This window comes from Trifolium pratense, linkage group LG3 (genome assembly GCF_020283565.1).
Source record: "Trifolium pratense cultivar HEN17-A07 linkage group LG3, ARS_RC_1.1, whole genome shotgun sequence".
Classification (NCBI taxonomy): domain Eukaryota; kingdom Viridiplantae; phylum Streptophyta; class Magnoliopsida; order Fabales; family Fabaceae; genus Trifolium; species Trifolium pratense.
Window position 1 is genome coordinate 16,999,526 of NC_060061.1, and position 22,730 is coordinate 17,022,255.

Sequence of the window (22,730 nt, forward strand, 5' to 3'; positions counted from 1 at the left end):
TTATTCATTTCTGTCATATTTGGTAGCAACTGCAATTAGAGGATATTTTCGACGACAAGTAAGGCCATTAGTTTCAGACATGTCCAAATCCTTTCCTTCTACTCCATCAGGCAATTTCCAATCAAATTGGTTAACAAGGTTTGCTAAAACCAATTCATTGATAGAAATAGCAAAAGTCACTCCAGGACAACCTCTCCTTCCTGCTCCAAATGGTATAAGTTCAAAATCCAATCCCTTATAATCTATTGAACTATTCATAAACCTTTCTGGTTTAAACTCTAGAGGTTTCTCCCAAATTGAAGAGTCTCTTGCAATTGCCCAAGCATTCACTATCACCTGTGAACCAGCTGCTATGTCATAGCCATCTAATTTGATATCTTCCATAGTTCTCCGAGGGACTAATAAGGGTACCGGGATATGCAGGCGAAGAGTTTCTTTGATCACAGCCTTTAAGTAGTTCATGTTAACCAAATCCTCCTCAGTTACATGAGTTCTGTTACCAACCACAGTTCTGACCTCATCTTGCAATTTATGCATCACAGTTTCATGTCTTAGTAGTTCTGACAATGCCCATTCCAGGACTGTGTAGGTAGTATCAGTTCCAGCAGCAAACATGTCCTACAGAAAAAGTAACACAACATTAATATTCAATAAAATGAACACCAAAACTTCAACAAAATCACGATAACATCGTAATTTTGACAGATTCAAAAGGCAACACCTTAGACTACAATGGCTAAAAAACCATTACAGATCAAGGCAAAGACAACGGTTTTATGAAGATAGGCAAAAAAAAATTAAAGAAGATGATGAATTGTATTTTGATAAGGTGAAAATCACAACATTGGTGAGGGTTAGTCTTAGTCACGTTTTGCATGTGGATATATATAATGGCGACTTCTGATATTTCGTTGTTAAATATGTTTGGATCTCAACTCCAAAAACTAAATCATAGAGTAAGGTTGCTCTCACATATTTATACACTCAGCTCAAGAACCTAAGCAATGTAGGACTTCAAACTAGCTAACTTCAACAACACAACTACATATTCAACATTCACTCTCACGCCTAGCGTGGGCCTGAGTCAAATGTCCACATTACAATCCTTAACTCAGCTCTGATACCATGTTAAATATGTTTGAATATCAAGCCCAAAAGCTAGCTCATAGTGTGATGTTGCATTCACATATTTATACATTCAATAACCCCAGAACCTAAGCAATGTGAGAATTCAAAACAAACTCCAACACCACAACTACATATTCAACATTCCTCTGGTACAATGGTGACTAAGTGATTGAGATAAGATAATGAATAGATGATTTAAAACTGTACTTCTGTATAATGATTTATGTGTCTAATGAGGCCACTAAGTAGCTCAATACTCCCTTATCAATTCAAATAAAACTTATAAATTAAATCTAATTAAAAAAGAAAACAAGTAAAGGTATATTATTAGCCACACAATTATTTTTCCTAAATAGCAAGCACTAAATCATACGTAATTTACCTAAATAGCAAGCACTAAATAATATACGTAACTTCTGTCAATAAAAAAATAATATACGTAACTTATTTGTTGAGTGATTGAAATGTTTTCCCTTTGAAATATCCCGCCAATTAATCAAAACCGTGGAACATAAGTCCATATTGCAATTCAGTAATTGGCCAACGAAAGCTTTTTCTTTAGTGCAGGCGCTGGTTACTTCCACCGTAGGCTTTCAATTGATTTTCTTAATCATGATAATTAAAAGGAAAATAACTACTAATTGGAAATGAAAAACCATGTCTAATGAAACTCCATCCATGACGTGAGTTTATTATTTCAAAGGGGTATATGGCTAATAAGCTTTGCATGCTAGAAAGCCATATGAGACCCCAATAAGTTCAAATTTCACAGCTTAACTTCGAGCAAAATGTTAACTAGTGTTCCATGACCCTTTTTAAGTATTTTAATTAAATAGTAAGTTTTGTAAAAAAATTTATAAAAATGTGTGAAGACAACACATTGAGAATTAAAATGTTTCACTTTTTAAATAAAGTAGATTATTTAAGATGAATAAATGGGAATATCAGGGTTCGAACCTGAGTCCCTACATTTTACAAGTAATGTCCCTACCAACACTTTAGCGTTTTGGGTGACAAAATGGGATAAAGGGCAAAAGTGGAAAAAAATAAAAAATAAGGGGGCAAACATGTTTGATTTTAAAATTGGGGATCAAAATATCGTGAAACATATGGAGACCAAAAATACAATCAAACCTAAAATTCATTTTACTTTTTAACACTTATATTTTCTCTCCTCTAAAATTTTATCAACTTCTCATTAAGGTGATTATTTGGTGGCTAACCCGCCCGCCAACTCGTTAGTAAACGAGGTGGGCTTGACTTTTGAGCTCAGATACTAAAGTTGGTCTGCTCCGTCCTGTTTTTGGACGGGCTTTAAGCAGACAAACTTGACTTTTGAGCTCAGATGTCTAAGTTGGTCTGTTCCGTTCCGTTTTTGGATGAGCTTTAAGTGGGAGAGTCTAAACGGGGCGGGCCGCCCACTTTGCCACCTCTATAACATAATTAATGATCGGATTTGAATCATAGGATTTATGGAATCATCATTGTGTTAGCCTTTTTTTCTTGATTAATTTCTTTTATGTGTCCAACCTTGTCACAATTGTAGCATGTAAATTCTTTTGTAGTCCAAGACTTGCTTCTTGACTTGGTGCGTGACTCTCAAATTTGTCAGGCTTATGGAAATGTCTAGTCTAACTTCTCCTTCACGACTTTGTAACTAGAGTTTCTAACTAAATAGTAGTGCCAAAACCACCTTCCTTTCATAATCTCTTTATTAAGCATGTTCTATCTGTTTCCCATTTATGAAATTTAATAAGTCATCACCTGCGTCTCCGAGTTTTTCGAGGTTCTGTGTGAAATATGAAAGTGGGCCTTTAATAAATAAAAAAACGTAACTTTTTTTTTATAAAAAAACCATCGTCGATTTAAATTGCAAATAACATAAAATTATAATCATTCTTGTAATTAACATAAAAAAGATTCATAGTCTAACAATAACAACAAAATACATTTGCTTATAAAAAAACATTCTCGCTACTTAAATCGACTCATTCTTGCTGCATTTTTTGAAGCAAATTCATCAATCAAGTCTTTATATTGTATGTCATCCAAGAGATTATTCTCAATTGCTATCAATGCTAAGCCGTTAAGTCTTTCTTGTAACATGGTAGACCGCAAGTAAGACTTCAGTAATTAAAGAATGATGAGAATTGAGAATTGGGTAACACAATTAAAATAGAAAAATTGTGATTTTACATTGCAAATTTTAGAAACTCTAACTTGTAAAATTTAGTTTTTACCTTTATTTCACCTTTAATGGAGTTTTTGAGAATAGAAGGAAGAAGGTTAACCAACGTTAATGTCGCCGGTGATGGTGGTAGGTCGACGCCTCACGCCTGGTGGTGGTGAATTAATGGAGTTTTTGAGAAAAAATATGAAGAACGCATAACAGAACGCAAAACGCAGGAAAATAAGCTTCTCTTGTCTGCTTGTTTTTTTTTCTTAGGAAAACGGGTTGGGCTGGACCTTACTACCCTTACAACATTTTCTAACATAAATAATTAATTTTTACACTCCCTAACTTACTAATACTACTACCCTATAAATTTTTTTTTGTGGCCCTCATTTTTAAAAGACCTTGTGCCACGGCACATGTCGCACATGGGCCAAGGCTGCCGCTGTAAGTCATCAATATTTTTTAAAAAAATATTATATAAACGTGTGACAGTCATACAGTCTGATCAAGGACTCAATCCATTGATCGAATCAATCAGCGGTATGGATTTTAAAACATGCATGAGACTAAGACACGAAGCCAATAGTAAGCCCCACACACTTGCTCCTATTTATTTTTCACGTTGAATATATGTGATGATACAGTACATGGGACAAAGACTCCAAGCCAATAGTAAGCTGTAAGCGCACCCACTTGTTCCTTCTTTCTTTCTTTCTTTCTTTGGAAAGTGACCCAACCCAACCAACAAGTACTTCTGCCGTTTCCCTTCTAGGACTGTGGTGGTGTTGGTACAATTAAATTTACCCCTTCCAAGTGGGACATGGCCTTAAGGTTTCTACTGATATACCACACTCTTCCTTTTGGCTTTTGGTGACTAAATGATTATAAAAATATAATGATAAATAACATTTTTTTTTTTTGGTGAAGATCACATTATAGGATGAGAGAGTGACCGAGTGAGGCACGCTGCATGTATTGTTAATTTGTTATTTCTTACTCCATACCACAATATATGTCACTTTGTCACTTTTACACATATTAAGAAAGATAATTAATGTTGTATGGAAAAGAGAGATTATGAGTTGATTTACAAAATTGTCCTTCATTTATGGTATGAAAAAAATAAATTGAAGAATCGAAAGAAGAGAGAGTAATTAATAGTTAAGGGTATAATAGGAAAAATAACATTAAATGCTTCATTGGTAATATAAAGTGACATATATATATATGGGCAGCCCTATTATGGTCCTCAAATTTTTAGGTCCACCAGTGGACCTCTTAATTTGACCTGCTATAACAGGTTTTACTATTTTATTGGTTTGTGGGTTTCACAAAAGCTGAAAATTTTTTGAAAAAACATAACTTTTAAGTGAGAGTGGATGTTACAATTATGTCCTTGTAACTAAATCTTAAATCCAATTCATCTCCATCCTTTGAAGAACCACCACCGTATGCTTCTCAACTGGAAATTTTTATTTCTTCTTTTTTAAAATTTTGCTATTGAATAATCAATTGTACTTATTAATTTAATTCTTTTTGCAATCTAGCATATTTAAATCAAACAAGGCAAATAACATGTATATTTTGATTTCATTTGTTTTTTGCCTTTAATCTCTTCCCCTTCCTCCAGCCACGAGATCTGTGGACAATTTTATTTTTCTTCTTCAACAACTTAAGAAAGCCTTTTGTTTCAAATCTTTGCTGATCCTATTGAGAAAACTATTGATTTGGATTTTATGTTAATATTTGTTCAAAAACCCCCAAATTTCTATATTTATCAAAGAATCACAAAACCAGTGATTTGGAGATTGGCCCGAAGAAGAGGTGCGAGCATGCCAAGATGAAAGACTATGGGTGGAGTAGATTTCAAGAAGTTTGCTATGTGGTTCAACTAGCTTACTCTATAATTTCTTTGTTCCATATGTTTATTTTAATGAATATCACTTGAATAGATATCTGTCAAAGTAAATAACCAAACCAAATTGAAAACATATTACTCTATGGTGTAGCCGTGTATCAGTCTAGTAGTAAATAGGGATGGCAACGGGCGCCCATGGGTGCGGATTTGACACTTACCAAACCCACACCCGAAATCATCACCCAAACCCAAAGGATGTTCGGGTGGCAAAACAACACCCACGCCCACACCCATTGGGTTCGGGTTTTTTCCACCCAAACCCGCAGCACATTTGAAAATAATTTGCAAATTTAAGAAATTAAATTCCAACATAGACTTTGAATTAAATTACAACTAAAATTTAAAGTATTCCAAGGAAATTGAGGGAGACTATGGGGGTAATTAGGTAATTATAAAATATTTCGGGTGGGTGTATGGGTTTCGGGTGTGGGTTTGACTGATACCAAACCCACACCCTTATTATCGGGTGTCACCCGAACCCAAACCCAAACCCAGTCAAATCGGGTTTCGCCCGTTGACTTGGGTTTGAGTTCGGGTGGGTCTCTCGGGTTTGGGTTTTTTTGCCATCCCTAGTAGTAAAACATAAAACATACTCCGTAGTAGTATAAAGTATTACTCTTTGGTGATAGCATTTATTTGATAGAAAAAGAATACTTGCTAATTGGACCGACAAACGAATGAGAAAAAGAATTTCGATTATTGAACTCCGAATGAATAGGTGGAATTTAATAAAATTCGAATTGGAAACGTGGCTTTAATGAAATGGTCATAGAGTTTGACAAAAATTATAAATTTTTACCGGAGATTTTGAATTTAATTAATCTGGCCGTTCAATATCACCTAATTGAACTAATAAACGATGGGAAAAAGAATTTCGATCATCGGACTCCGAAGGAATAAGTGGATTGTAATAACAGTCGAATTGAAAACGTAGTTTTAATGAAAAGGTCATGGGTTCGACAAAAATTATAGATTTTTAATGGAGATTTTGAATTTAATTAGCCCGACCGTTTAATATCACCTAATTGAACTAACAAACAAATGAGAAAAATAATTTCGATCATCGGACTCCGAATGAATAGGTGGATTGTAATAACAGTTGAATTGGAAACGTAGTTTTAATGAAAGGGTCATATAGTTCGACTAAAACTATAGATTTTTACTGGAGATTTTGAATTTCATCCATCCGGCCGTTCAATATCACCTAATTGGACTAAGAAACGAATGAGAAAAATAATTTCGATAATCGGAATCCGAATGAATAGGTGGATTGTAATAACAGTCGAAATGGAAACGTAGTTTTAATGAAAGGGTCATATAGTTCGACTAAAACTATAGATTTTTACTGGAGATTTTGAATTTAATCAGTCCGACCGTTCAATACCACCTAATTGGATTAAGAAACGAATGTGAAAAATAATTTCGATCATCGGAATCCGAATGAATAGGTGGATTATAATAACAGTCGAATTGAAAACGTAGTTTTAATGAAAGGGTCATATAGTTCGACTATCACCCCTTTTTATCATTGAGAATTACATATCAGTATATCACAAATGTTTAATTAACCCCAACTATCGTGACAAGCTTCCTGTCACATGTTTAAAGGGAAAAAAAATAAAAATTTGTACAAAAGACAAAACAAAAAAAATAAATTAAAATAACAAAAAATGCTTCATCTTCATCTTGCTCAATCAATGCTCCGCTTCTTCTCGCCAATATCCAAATCGCCGGCTTTGTGATTCTTTGATAAACATAGAAATTTGGGGGTTTAGGTTTTTAATTTGAACTCAGATTAGTAGAATAAGCCAAATCAAATGTTTTCTCAATAAGATCAGCAAATATTTGAAACAAAAACTTTCTTAAGTTGTTGAAGAAGAAAAAAAAATTGTTCTTAGATCCAGTGGCTGGATGAAGGAGAAGAGATTAAAGGAAAAAAAAAATCAAAATATACATGTTCTTGCAAAAACGACACCACAATCCTTCACTATCACTGCCCAAAACAACCAAAATCAAAACAGTAAGAGGCAGAATCGGAACAAGAAGGAGAAGAAGAAACTCGAAATCGCCGCCGCTTCACCGTTTCAGAATCATACGGTCCTTTCTTCAAAGGATGGAGATGAATTTGATTTTAGATCTAAGATTTAGTTATAAGGATATAATTGTAACATCCACTCTCACTTAAAAATATGTTTTTTTTTTTTATTATTCTGCTGCTTTTGCAGGACCCACAACCAATAAAATAGTGAAACATGCTATATCAGGTCAAATTAAGAGGTCCACCGGTTAGACCCTAGTTAGGTCTAAGTTAGCAAGGTGCACCTTTTCAATTGGACCAAAATACTCATTCTTTTAATTTTTGAAAGAATAGAGCAACAGGGGCATTTCTGTAATTTTACCCAACAGTACACGCGCCCCACCTTCTGAAACCATTAATAGACGCGGATCCAGTGTCGCGCGCGTACCGAAGGACCATGGTTACAGACCGTTGATTTCCATCAGACAGCCAAGATCTGATCTCATCAAGACTGTCTGATCAATCAGACAGCCCAGATCATCCTGATCCATCAGATTCCAGCGCCTGCGCCACACTGGATTACAACCTGGAGAGAGAAAAATTTGCTTTTTAAAAGTAGGACACGTGTCACACAATGGTTGGCTGAGCGTGATTTTTGTTCATTTAATACTTTGAACTCAATTATTTCGTTGTAAATTAATTTTTTATTTTTTTATTTTTATACCAAAATTCATAATTTTTTTTTGTCTACAAATAGAGACTTTGTTCGTTTGATTTGGACACCGAAAAAAAAACGCAATTTTTCACTACCTTAATCTCATTTTTTGTCTACTAAATACGTTACTTGTGTGTTGTAATTTAACACGCACCACTCAACCAACTCACTGAAACCATTATACCAGGAAAATAGTAGATAATATTCTGGAACTTTTGGTATATTTTATGAAATTTTTGGAGACCTGAAACTATTTTTAGTTAATTAAATGAGATAAAACGGTAATTAAAAACTAATGTTTGCTTCTGAAACCATTTTACTGGTAGAATGGTTGCACATAGTTGTATTCTGAAACCATTTTACTGGTAGAATGGTTTCAATGAGTAATTTATTAATTGTGTTTGCTTCTGAAACCATTTATCTAGTACAATGGTTTCAGAGAGTTGTAATCTGAAACCATTTTGCTGGTAAAATGGTTTCAGTAAGTTGATTATTAGTTATTTGCTTCTGAAACCATTTAGCTTGTAGAATGGTTTCAGAGATTTGTACTCTGAAACCATTTTCCTGGTAGAATGGTTTCAGTGAGTTGATGTAAGGTAGTGAAAAATGAGATTAACGTAGTGAAAAATTGGGTTTTTTTTTCTGTGTCCAAATCAAACGAACCAAGTCTCTATTTGTAGAGAAAAAAAAATTATGAATTTTGGTATAAAAAATAAAAAATAAAAAATTAATTTACGACGAAATAATCGAGTTTAAAGTATTAAATGGAAAAAAATTAACGCAGCCAACCATTGTGTGACACGTGTCCTGCCTTTTCAAAAAGCTTTCTCTCTCCGCGTTATCCTTCCACCCACGCGCGCCTGTCGGCGCGTGTGATGCACGCGCGCGGATTTTGTCCAATCACACGCTGCCACGCGTCCTGGGGGGTGGGAAAAGAAGTTGGGGGCGCGTGTATTGTTGGGTAAATTACAGAAATGCCCATGTTGCTCTATTCTTTCAAAAATTAAAAAAATGGATATTTTTGTCCAACTGAAAAGATGCACCTTGCTAACTTAGACCCAACTGGGTCTAAGTTAGCAGCCTCCATATATATATATATATATATATATATATATATATATATATATATATATATATATATATATATAGTGGTACAAATTGTTTCCCCAAAATGACATATATTGTGGTACAGAGGGAGTAATATATTTATGCATAAATAAAGATTCCGAGTCAAAAAAGAAATGCAATTGTAATTTTTTTTTTTTTTTATATCAATGCAATTATAAATTTTATTTGCATGTGGATTATTATGATAGGAATGGGGATTGTGTCCCACCCGACCGCTTAATTTGGTTCGGGGTCAGTTCTGAAATCAAGTGGTTCCAACCTAGAGACGGATCTACGTAGAGGCAGAGTGTGGCTATAGACACACCTGAATTTTCACTATTTTTTTTCATATACATATAGTATATAATGAGCATGAAAAAGAAAAAACATAAACCAGAATAACCAAAACATAACCCAGAATAACAAACACGGGATGATGAAGCAAAAACGAGAAAAATGAAAAGCAAAGAAAATGAAGAAGAAGCAAAACGATAGTAGAATAGCTAGCTCAGGAAGTTTGAAGAAGAGGAATAGCAAATGATGGCAGCTTTTGTTCTCTACAATACATCATATAATTAATAAGGCACTTATATAGGGTTTTGCATATTTCTTATGGGCTTGGATCGTTTGACCTTATGTTTCTGTGTGTAGTGTCACTTTTGATCACTTTTTTTTTTCTTTCTATACCTCCAACTTAGTAGTATTTTGAACACTATGCTGGAATCAAATGGGAAAAAATGCTGGGAAAGGTTTTTTTTTAAGCATGCTGGGAAAGTTATGTGAATTTTTTTCTTATATGAAAGAAACTTTTGGAACTAAAGAAAAAAAAAAATATATATATATATAATTCATAAAAAATCATATTTTTTTTTAGTTTAGTTCTTACTAAATTTTAATGGTAAATTTAGTCCTCTATAATATTGTAATTTATAAAAATAGTCTTTAATTTAAAAACTTTTTACAAAAAATAATGTTAGTCCTCAAAATATAGTCTCTATAAAATGCAAATGTGGATTAAAAATGAATAATTTTTTTTAGGGACTAAACTTGAAAGCTTGAGATTTTATAGGAGCTAAAAATATATTTAACGTTCATTATTATACACACCTTTACCAATTAATTACTCATTAATTTGATCAACTCGCTTCCTCATTATTAATTGGGTGAATATCTATTAGAGTTTAATAATATTGTTTTTGAGTCATTTATAAGTCACTAATAATATTGATATTATTATGTGTCGTTAAGCTTGAAGTGTATGTCGTTTTAGTGATTTGAATTCGAACATCTTTCATATATATTTAGCCATACCAAAATCTAATGTCTGGATTTATATTTATAGCGGTCCGCCCCCATTTTTTGGGTATCCAATTTATATTTATAGCGGTCCGCCCCCATTTTTTGGGCTAGCTCCGCCACTGGCTTTGTCTTTAGTACAGGCGCTGGTTACTTCCACCGTAGGGCTTTCAATTGATTTTCTTAATCATGATAATTAAAAGGAAAATAACTACTCATTGGAAATGAAAAACCATGTCTAACGAAACTCCATGACGTGAGTTTATTATTTGAAACGGGTATGGCTAATAAGCTTTGCAACTAGAAAGCCATTTACGTTCAATACATGAGACTCCATGACGTCATACAGTCCGATCAGTGACTCAATTCCTTGATTGAATCAATCACCGGTATGAATTTTAAGACATTGCATGGGACTAAGAGCAACTCCAGCGGTAAAAAATTTAGTCTGTCCGTCAAACTGTAGAACTAGAATATCTATTTTTTTTCTTATTGCACCATTGTAGATGCTCTAAGACACCGAGCCAATAGTAAGCCCACACACTTGCTCCTATTTATTTTTCACGTTGAATATATGTGATGATATATACAGTACATGGGACAAAGACTCCAAGCCAATAGTAAGCTGTAAGCGCACGCACTTGTTCCTTTTTCTTCTTTTATTTTTGGTTTCTTTCTTTCTTTTTGTTCTTCTTCTTGTTCTTCTCGTTGTTTCTTTTATTAACCACTTGCAAAGTGTTTTGGATTGGATCTAGAAGCTCAAAAGCTGAGGAAACCGCTAATTGAACTGTCAAGCAAGGCCCAATAAGGAGCAACCCGCGAAGACCACCTACGAGTCTCAATAACATAGCAAATTATTTTTAAAAAATTTCAATTTTTTATAAATGATCTATATGACATAAACTTTCAATCTAACGGTGGATTTTATAAAATTCATATTTGTTATAATATAAATCTCTACTTGTGCACCATGCACAACTTGGAGGACTTGTTCATGTTGGACAAAGCCCTGTATTCATTAAACTTACCGATGTGGGACTTCAAAGTATATCTTTGTTTTACAAATTCATATACCTCACATTGGGTGTCTATCTTTGAAACAAACTCGCTACTCTGATGATGTTAATATCTATATATATAAATCCTAAATAGTTCTCATACCACTAATCCTAACCCTAATTATATTAACCAATCATAGCTTTTAAATCATTTTTTTAAAAAAAATAAATAATAAAAAAATTAACAATTGTAATTAATTGAGCCACATGCCACATTATTTCTAATGATTTGTCATATGTCACATTTAATTTGAAGCATTCATATATCTTTTCATTTCATTTCTATTCATACATCATTATCCTTTTCATATGCCCATTTTAATTACCAAGAAATCTAATGGTTTTCGATGAAAAGTTTTTTTAAGCAATGAAAAGTTGTAAAAATTTAATTTCATATAAGCACCTATCTTTTCGGTGGACATTATAAATACTTTTTTATTTCTTTGTTTGTTTTTCAATTCTTTCCACCACCTTAGTCATCTATAACAATATATAAAGAGGATAAGGGAGTTTGGGCTGGATTTTTTTTGGTCCATTTTGCCCTTAACTTCCTTTATGGTTTTTTAATTATTCCATAATTGCCCTTAACTTCCTCTCTGTTTTTTTTATGGTTTTTTCATCTATATCTATTTTATACCCTTAACTTCCTCTCTTTTTTTTTATGGTTTTTTCATCTATATCTATTCTATACTATAATATATAAAAAGAATACATGAGTTTTGGGGTAGAATTTTCATAATACCAACATTACCCTTGCTTTTTTTTAGTAGCAACAAAAATCTTTTATTAACAAACTCACCATAACATAAGGCGTATCTTTTTTTTTGGGTACATAAGTTAGACACAGGCAGGCGCGGAACGCGCCTGCCTGGCCCGCTAGTTTGGAAATAATTGATTTTCTTCTTTACCTATGTTTTTTTTTTATCTTCCTTTCACATTCACCTCTTCATCCTTCTTATTTTTTCATGTTCTTCCTTTTTAATGTGCTTGCTCATGGTATTAGATAATAGTTCGTCATTTTAACTATTTTCATTTCCTCCCTTAATTACTTGCATTCAAGATATTTACAGCAGTAATTTTAATTCATATGCTTTGAATATCTATAAAATCTTTTGTTTTGTAGATATACTAATTTACATTGGTTGATCTAACAAATACTTTATTTTAATTTTTGTCCAGGTAGATGTTACTATCATCATGGAAGTAGGACTTGGTGTGATTATATATTTATAATGTAATACTACTATTATGCAGTTGCCTTTATATACGCTACTATTTATTTTGGGTTTCTATTACGGGAGTATATATATATATATATATATATATATATATATATATATATATATATATATATATATTAAAGAGTGTATTGTTTTTTATTTATTTATACTTTTTTATGTTTGCATTATATATATTTTGCTTTTAATTTAGAGATTGATATACTTGATCTATATGTATAAGTGTTTCTCCGAGTAATTAACACTGTTTATGCTTAATAATTGATTTGTTTGTTTGATTTTTGGTTACAAAGTTTGAAGAACTTGAAGAATTATGTTTGTACCAAAATAACAACTTATGAACTATGTATGTCATTGCCTAAAAAAAATGTATGTTCATGATTTTTTATTTATTTCAAGTTTCAACTATAGGTCATTCATTCTTCAATTATTTAAATTTTTTAGTTGACATTATATTATAAACAACAAATAACACCCGTGCATCGCACGGGTAAGGGTCTAGTTTTCCATCATACAATTTGTTTTTGTTTTAACTAAATAAGTTTTCTAATTCATAGCATACCGTTTAATATATTAGAACGTACCACGAATCGAAATAGCGTATCGATTATGTGTATCCCCTACATACTGAATTCTTTCAAGGTTGCGTACCGCGTACCCATACCACGTACCCAAATGAATTACGAATCAGCTGGTGACTATGAGACAAATATAAATTTCTCAAAGATCTAACGTCCGTTTGATATATGGAGTTTAGATATGATAAATATATCCTATTTTAATCTCTTGTTTGATGCACCATTGAGATATTATAAATTATTCCCTTTCTATCACGAGTCTTAGCTGTGTTAAAATTAGGCTTAAATACAACTTTGACTCCTCCTATTTTACAAAATACACAATTTTAGTTCCTCTATTTTGTTTTGCACAATTTTGGTTCCCCAATTTTGCAAAATGCACAATTATGGTCCTCATCTATGTTTTGCGCAATTTTAGTCCTCCTATTTTAAAATTTTTTGACATTTGTTCTCCTTCTTCGTTTAATAACCTTCAATTTTGGTGATTTGATACATTATTTAATAGACATGATACATGTTTATGTTTAGGAAGAACACAATGAAGATGAAGGAACACACACTCTTAAATTTAATTTTAATTTCTTTGTTTTATGTTTTTTTAATTATGTTTTAAATTTAAGAAATAATTAAACCAAATTTAAATAATAACTAAATAAATAAATTAAATATGACGTAACAGTCTATCATGTGTCAAAACCAAATTTAAATAATAAATAAATTAAATATGACGTGACTGTCTATCATTATTTAAAGAATGTGTTATGCCATCAAAATTGAAGGATAAAGGAAAAGGAAGACCAAACGACTGAATTTTTCAACACAGAGAAAAAATAAAAGTACCAAAGTTGAAAAAAAAAAAAGTACCAATTTGACGTGACTGTCTAACATTTTATAATGAAATTTTATATTTTTAAGTTCATTGCATAATTATGCAATAAATTTTTTTTGACGCAATTATGCAATAAATCTAAAAAATAAAATTTGTTTTTGTAAAATAGGAATACCAAGAAACTTTAAAATTATAAGACCAAAATTGCGCATATTTTCACGTGTTTGTCTTCCCTCTGTACCATTCTTTCTCTGCGACATCTCTTCTCTCCCTGCCTGCGTTCTGCTTCAAGGTATGAATCTCTCTCTCTCTCTCTCTCGTTAATTTTTTATGTTCCTATATCACTCATCTCTTAACTCCATGCCTGCGTTCTGTTCCTATTAATATGTTTCTTTGGGCTACTTTTGATATTAATTCTGCTCGTTTTTTATCATATTTTAGTGGCCTGCGATTTATGTTTATTTCTGGTTTTGAGTAGCTGGTATTAGGGTGGAATCTTTTTTTTACTCTGTAATTTTTGGTTTTTGATGTGCTTTCTATTTCCAGGCTGGGCTTTGTATTTTTTGTGATTGTTTATGGGGAGAGGGGTTATTTGAGAACATATATAACATTTTACTAAAAAAATGTGGACCATATAACTTTTATGGGACCCATATAAATTTTAACCAATAGAAGAGAGTGTGTTAAAGTGTGTTTATTAAAGAGTGTGTTGCTAGCACTCCTCTTGTAAATATTATCCGTTTATAGTGCTTCTGTCCACTCATTGGGTTTGGTCTAGTAGTGAGGGGTTTGGATTGTATGCTAGAGGTCCTAGTTCGATCCTCAGTTCCATTGTAAACAAAAAAAAAAATCCAAGAAAACTAAATTTGTCCAAGTGATCCTTTTGTCCCTCCTTCAGTGGCCTATTATTAGTGATCAAAACTAAATTTGTTCAATTATAGTCAAACATCAATATTCATTGTTCAATTATAGTTAATAACAATAACACATAAAAATTAAAATATGATTACAAACTATTTTCAGTTTTTCACATTATTTAAAAATGTCATTCTTAGCCTCTTGGCTATATTGTAACTGTTTATCTATTTCTGTCATATTTAGTAGCTACTGCAAGTAGAGGGTATTTTCTATGTAGAGTAAGGCCAAAAGTTTCAGACATGTCCAAATCCTTCCCTTCTACAGCATCAGCCAATTTCCAATCAAATTGGTAAACAAGGTTTGCTAACACCAATTCATTCACAGCAATAGCAAACACCACTCCAGGACAACCTCTTCTTCCTGCTCCAAATGGGATAAGTTCAAAGTCCAATCCTTTAAATTCAATTGAACTGTTCATAAACCTTTCTGGTTTAAACTCTACAGGTTCTTCCCAACTTGAAGGGTCTCTAGCAATAGCCCAAGCATTGATAATTACATGTGTTCCAGCTGCAATGTCATAACCATCTAGTTGGATATCTTCCATACATTTCCGAGGGGTTAATAGCGGAACTGGTAAATGAAGGCGAAGTGTCTCTTTGATCACGGCCTTCAAATAGTTCATGTTAACCAAATCCTCTTCAGTTACATGAGTTTTGTTGCCAACCACAGTTCTCACCTCATCTTGTAATTTATGCATCACAGTTTCGTGTCTTAATAGTTCTGTCATCGCCCATTCTAGTACTGTGTAGGTAGTGTCTGTACCTGCAACAAATATGTCCTACATATGCAGGGAAAAAGCACAAAATATTTTAAACAATTTATACACAAATTATATTTAAGTAATCTAAGCTAGTGGAAAAAAGAAGTGATCTAACAGATCAGTAGTTAAATTATATCTAAACATTACATTCGAAAAACTTGAAAGTTATAATCTGCAGCATATCTATAATTATCTCTGCTATTGAGAAGCATGGTATGGTAGAGTGCAACGAAGAGATAACTAAATTGAGATAAAGATTGATTTTTTGGAATTGATAGAATGATCAAGTTAGTTTAACCAAGTTGCTTATGCTAGTATATATGAATGATATTGTTACTTACTAGTATCAAAGCCTTGATTACAGTTCTATCAATTGGGAAGCCAATAGCATTAGTCTTTTGAACAGAAAGCAAAACATCCACAAAATCATTCTGATCCTCACTATCAACACTAACATCTCCATCAGACCAACGACTAATGTGCTCCTCAATAACTTGTTCCATGAACTCATCCAAATATTTGGCACATTTTTCTGCCTTGCTATAAAAACCATTAACTTTCCCCAACCAATCAAGCCAAGGTATATAGTCTCCTATACATACACTACCAAATAACTCCTCAAACTGAGACAACGCCTCCTGCAATTTCATCTCTCTTCCTTCACGGTATCTTTTTCCAAAAGCCACCCTACATATTATATCATTAGTAATTGTAGAACACAAATCATTTAAATTCAACGGTGACGCAGAAGAACAACATTCCTTAATATATTCCATCATTCTTAAAGTGTCCTCCTCTCTCACATGATGATAAGATTGAACCCTTTTGTTACTAAGAAGGTGTAACACACTGAGACTCCTTACTTGTCTCCAATACTCACCATATGCACAACTTGCCACATCTTTCGAACCATATAAAAGGATATCGAAGATTTTACGTTGTGGCCTATCAGAGAAAACTAAGTCATGAGTTTTCATTACTTTAGAAGCTGCATCAGCAGAGGAAACCACAAGTACTGGAACCTTACCAAAATAAAGAAGCATTAAAGGGCCATATTTGTGAGAAAAGTTTTGGAGTGATCGGTGAGGGAATAAGCCAAGTTGATGGAGATTACCAAGTAGAGGCAATCTTGGAGGTGACGGTGGTGAGTTTCTTGTGGTGACAGAATTGCTGAAATACCATTTGATGATGAAGAAAAGAGAAATAAGGAATAGCGGAAAGATAGTGAAGAAAAACATAGGGAATGAAGAGAAGATCTCATGTGAAAGAGAACTTTGTAGAAATGTGGACATGCCTTAAGCTTTGGTTTCTGTTCAGTGATGATAAAAACCACTCTCTTCCTTCTGATATAGCAGTTGGGGTTATGATGTTTATTGGTTCTTCTGATATCTTTCTCTCTATGTATATTATGGTGACTAGGATGATTATAATAAGATAGTAATGAGCTGTATTTTGATAAGGTGAGAATCACAGCATAGGATGAGAATGAGTCACGTTGTATGTATTGTTATTTCTTCATATATATGCACTTATAAATTTTATTTGCATGTGGATAATGATATAAGAGATTAGGAAGAAAGTTTGTTGTGTGTGTATATAGTTTGTTTTGCACATAAATTTCTGTCTGCTAGTTCTATTATAGTAACTTCAAATTAGGAATCCTTTCCCATTCCAATTATGGCCATAAGTGTACCTATCATTCAAATGTCACAATCTTGTATTCTGCCGATTTACATACTGAAAGAGGCAACCCTTTCCCATTCCACTGTCATTTTGATTTTTAGTTCTTATTTTGTTTTTCTCTTTTGTATCTGGACAACTATTGTTGAATGATATTTTCACTCCCCAGTTTTGATCTGTTTTGAGTTGCTCTATTTTATATGTAATTTGATTTTGAGCATTTGACTAGAATGTACCTATTAGTTTGTTCTTTACTTTAGAAGGAACTATCAGTAACATTATTGATTACTCTATGGTTATATTTGTTTGCTGATAATTTTGATGGAATTATTTCTGTTGGATTAACATAGATCCAAAAGACTAATTTCTTTGTAATCCTAACCATGAGCAATTGAGCATAGACATTGATATTTTTCTTGATGTGTGGTTGTGCATACATGTGTTAACTTTTTCAAAACTTTACATTTATTCATAACGACATCACACTAAGACATTTTGTTTGGTACCTCTGGATCTTTTCGACCACCTTGTTCATAATTTTATGATGAATAGAAAAAAAAGAATATAGGGTTGTATTTGTGATGAATAGCATCAATTTTGTTTTCTAAAATCTGGAACATTGTTTTGGGAAGTGCCGCCAATTGTGAATATAGGATTGTTAAGAACAGTTGCCTAACTCTAACAAGAAAAACCTATTATCCAAAAATATCCTAAATTGGCGTAAGTTTCGTTACAACCTGGAAGTGTATGCATAATTATATTGTGACTGTTATATATAATATTTTCAAGCCTATAGTATAATGATGTATGCTCTGGGATTTGAGTGATATGTTAAACCCTGTAAACATACACTTGAGAAAATTTGTGTGAGGTTGTGTGAAGAGAGAATTGTCCCTATGAAAAAGTGTTGGATGAATTGCACTGAATTTCTGATTGGTTGTTAGTAGATGAGATGTTTTTTGTATACTCACATGTTTGTTGTTAATTAATTATGCAGATAGAGAGATAGATTTTTAGAAATGTCTGATTTTATATTTGAGGTTGTTACACTCTTTTGAAAGTTTCGTTCTTTGAGGACAAACAACATACTCCCTTTGTTCCTTACTATAGGAACCTCTAACAAAAATCACGTATATTAAAAAAAAAATTGGAGTAATAATTGAATTCAATGTTGTCTTTTTAAGAACTTACATGCAAATACCTTCCATGCAAAATTTTATGCTAATTTCCTTCCAAAACTTCTATACAAATTTCATACCGATTATATTACCGCAAAGCCTGCAAAATATTACATTTACAGCTGGTCTCTCTTTATCCCTGGCTCAAAAGTGAGATCCCTTGTTATAACCTATCCATCTCGTCTCCTTCTGTCCACTCATTGGGTTGCAACTACATTATATAGCACCTAAACTCATGCACTAAGCTCCAAGAAAAATGGTCACAAACATGTATTGGCGAGATCTCTTTGGCCTAGTAAATAGTGATAATACTAGTATTTCCGAGAAAAAATAATGTCATTCTTGGCTCTTGACTATGTAACTGTTTATTCATTTCTGCCATATTTTGTAGGTACTGCAAGTAGAGGGTGTTTTCTATGACAAGCAAGGCCACCAGTCTCAGATACGTCCAAATCCTTCCCTGCTACTCCATCAGGCAATTTCCAATCAAATTGGTAAACAAGGTTTGCTAGCACCAATTCATTCACAGCAATGGCAAACAAAAATCCAGGACAACCCCTCCTTCCAGCTCCAAATGGGATAAGTTCAAAGTCTAATCCTTTAAAATCTATTGAACTGTTCATAAACCTTTCTGGTTTAAACTCTAAAGGTTCACCCCAACTTGAAGGATCTCTAGCAATAGCCCAAGCATTGATAATTACCTGTGTTCCAGCTGCAATGTCATAACCATCTAGTTTGATATCTTCCATACATTTCCGAGGAACTAATAGCGGAATTGGGACGTGGAGGCGAAGGGTTTCTTTAATCACAGCTTTCAAATAATTCAGGTTAACCAAATCTTCTTCAGTTACACGAGGTTTGTTTCCAACCACAGTTCTGACCTCATCTTGCAGTTTATGCATTACAGTTTGGTGTCTTAACAGTTCTGTCATTGCCCATTCTAGGACTGTGTATGTAGTATCTGTACCTGCAGCAAACACATCCTACGTGCAGGGGAAAAAACATGATTTAATTTACTTAAAATACGTATATTTCCACAAAATAAATGTTTATAACAGTATATTATTAAATATATAAAAGAAACAAATTTATACATAAAATACATCTAAAATCTAACGGGATTAGCTGGTTTTTTTTGGAACGCCAAAATATCATTCTTTTTATCGATGAAAGTGGAAAGATGAACATGATAGCGTCCACTAATATTTTATAATCAAAATGGGCTCCTAACATAATTTTCAGAATATATCCGGGGTCCACATTCTTAGAATTTGGTACTGGGCCTAACTCATCCTTACAAAACCGGCTTCTAAAGTGAGGATTGCCCTCACTTTATAAACACACATTCAGGCCATCTCGCAACCGATGTGGGACTTCTTAACACACATCATAGGAATCAAGTATCAGATAAATATGACCAAGTTAGTCTAACTAAGTTGCTTTTGCCACATAGAACAATAAACCTATCATCATAGGAATTAAGTATCAGTTTGAGAACACTAAATCTATTATATATTTATATGCTATAGAACAATATTATACAAAAAGGGGATGAATGATATTGTTACTTACTAGTATTAAAGCTTTTATTGAAGTTCTCTCAATTGGGAAGCCAATAGCATTAGTCTTTTGAACAGAAAGCAAAACATCCACAAAATCATTTTGATGCTCACTATCAACACTAACATCTCCATCAGACCAACGACTAATGTGCTCCTCAATAACTTGTTCCAAGAACTCATCCAAATATTTGGCACATTTTTCTGCCCTGCTATAAAAACCATTAACTTTCCCCAACCAGTCAAGCCAAGGTATATAGTCTCCTATACATACAGTGCCCAATAACTCCCCAAACTCCGACAAAACTTCCTGAAATTTGTTCCCTTTTCCTTCACGGTATCTTCTTCCTAAAGCCACCCTACAGACTATATCATTAGTAATTGTAGAACACAACTGAGTTAAATTCAACGGCGGTGCAGAAGAACAACACTCCTTAATATATTCCATCATTCTTAAAGTTTCTTCCTCTCTTACATGAGTATAAGATAAAACCATTTTGTTACTCAGAAGGTGTATCACACTGAGACTCCTAATTTGTCTCCAATACTCACCATATGCACAACTTGCCACATCTTTAGAACCATATAAAAGGATATCGAAGATTTTACAGTGTGGCCTATCAGAGAAAACCAAGTCATGAGTTTTCATTACTTTACTAGCTGCATCAGCAGAAGAAACCACAAGTACTGGAACCTTCCCAAAATAAAGAAGCATTAAAGGGCCATATTTGTGTGATAAATTTTGGAGTGACCGGTGAGGCAATAAGCCAAGTTGATGGAGATTACCAAGTAGAGGTAATCTTGGAGGTGAAGGTGGTGAGTTTCTTGTGGTGTCAGAATTATTGAAATACCATTTGATGATGAATAAAATAGAAAGGAATAGTGGAAAGATAGTGAATAAAAGCATAGGGAATGAAGTGAATATTTCGGGTGAAAAAGAACTTCGTAGAAATGTGGACATGGCCTTGAGCTTTGGTTTCTGCTCAGTGATGATAAAAACCACTCTCTTCCTTCTGATATATCAGTTGAGTTTATGCTGTTTATTGGTTCTTCTAATATCTTTCTCTCTATAAATATTACGGTGACTAGGATAATTATAATAAGATAGTAATGAGTTGTGTTTTGATAAGGTGAGAATCACAGCATAGGATGAGAATGAGTCACGTTGTATGTATTGTTATTTCTTCATATATATGCACTTATAATTTATTTATTTTTTGCATGTGGATAATGATATAAGAGATGAAGAGAAAAGTTTGTTGTGTGTGTATATAGTAACTTCAAATTAGGAATCCTTTCCCATTCCAATTATGGCCAAAGTGTACCTATCATTCAAATGTCACAATCTTGTATTCTACCCAATTACAGGCTAAGAGAGGCAACCCTTTCCCATTCCACTGTCATTTAGATTTTTAGTTCTTATTTTGTTTTTCTCTTTTGTATTCTGGACATCTATTATTGAATGACATTATCACTCCCCTATTTTGAGTTACTATATTTTATGTGATTTGATTTTGAGTATTTGACTAAAACATACCTATTAGTTTGTTGCTCACTTTTGAAGGAACTATCAGTTACATTATTGATTGCTCTCTGATTATATTTGTTTGCTGGTAATTTTCATGGAATTATTTCTGTTTGATTAACAGAGATCCAAAAGTCTAATTTCTTTGTTATCCTAACTGTGAGCATTTGAGCATAAAAATTGATATTTTTCTTGATGTGTGGTTGTCCAGACATGTGTTACTTCTTCAAAATTTGCATTTATTCTTAACAGCATTACATGAGATTTTTGGCATTATACTAAAGACATTTTGTTCGGTACCTCTGGACCTTTTTGACCACCTTGTTCACAATTTTATGATTTGCCAGCCCCTTGAACCCTTTATCCCGTCTTTGTGTTACGTAGCCACATTTCAAGTCGTCAATGACCGGATTTTAATTATCCCCTTATTCGGAGTTAGGTATGAAAATTTTATCTAGGCTTGAAAAAACTTAAGTTTGGGTTGCTCATGGGATAGCAACCTTTTATGTTTGGGGTGGTGGCTCTCATGTGTCCTTAAAAAAATGAAGGAATGAGGAGAATTGTTGCAGTTGTTAGAGTACCCTTTCCCCCCAAAAAAAAAGGGTACTAAAATTTTTATTTGTGATGAATAACAACGATTTTATTTTCTACATTGTTTTGGCAAGTGCCACCATATGTGTGAATATAGGATTGCTTAGAACAGTTGCCTAAATCTTACAAGTAGAAAAACTTACTATCCAAAAATATCCCACCTTAGCCTAAGTTTCATTATAATTAGAAAAACTTTTACTATCTAAAAATATTCCTGAATGTTCACGTAAGTGAATACAACATAAGGTAATGACGGACTTCACCATTATTACAGCTGGTCTCTCTTTATCCCTAGCTCAAAAGTGAGATCCTTTGTTATAATCTATCCATCACTTCTCCTTCTGTCCACTCATTGGGTTGCAAGTTGCAACTACATTATATGGCACCAAAACTCAAGCACTAAGTTCCAAGAAAAATGGTCCCAAACATGTACTGGTGAGATCTCTTCTTCCAAGTGAT

General features: G+C 33.1%; 2 protein-coding genes and 1 long non-coding RNA gene across 3 annotated transcripts; 1 reads left to right on the forward strand and 2 right to left on the reverse strand.

Moving 5' to 3' along the window:
• On the reverse strand, positions 1–615 carry LOC123914674 (cytochrome P450 736A117-like). The gene has a single exon (XM_045965862.1). The coding sequence runs from the start codon at positions 613–615 to the stop codon at positions 1–3; it is 615 nt and encodes a 204-aa protein (XP_045821818.1).
• A 13,651-nt stretch (positions 616–14,266) lies between these two features.
• LOC123915721 lies at positions 14,267–21,687 on the forward strand. The gene is made up of 2 exons (XR_006811957.1): positions 14,267–14,352; positions 18,988–21,687. It is a non-coding gene; the product is annotated as an uncharacterized LOC123915721 (long non-coding RNA).
• Positions 14,999–17,868, reverse strand: LOC123915716 (cytochrome P450 736A117-like). The gene is made up of 2 exons (XM_045966927.1): positions 16,080–17,868; positions 14,999–15,756 (listed from the first exon to the last, which is right to left on the reverse strand). The coding sequence occupies exons 1-2, from the start codon at positions 17,028–17,030 to the stop codon at positions 15,139–15,141; spliced, it is 1,569 nt and encodes a 522-aa protein (XP_045822883.1). The 5' UTR covers positions 17,031–17,868; the 3' UTR covers positions 14,999–15,138.
• Positions 21,688–22,730: the final 1,043 nt, after the last annotated feature.

Bases quoted from the DNA above. Each gene is read 5' to 3' on its own strand.
- LOC123914674 (XM_045965862.1), bottom strand. From the start codon at position 615: ATGTTTGCTGCTGGAACTGATACTACCTACACAGTCCTGGAATGGGCA.
- LOC123915716 (XM_045966927.1), bottom strand. From the start codon at position 17,030: ATGTCCACATTTCTACAAAGTTCTCTTTCACATGAGATCTTCTCTTCA. The intron at 15,757-16,079 runs GTAAGTAACAAT...CTGCATATGTAG, and splicing joins TAATCAAGGCTTTGATACTA to GACATATTTGTTGCAGGTAC.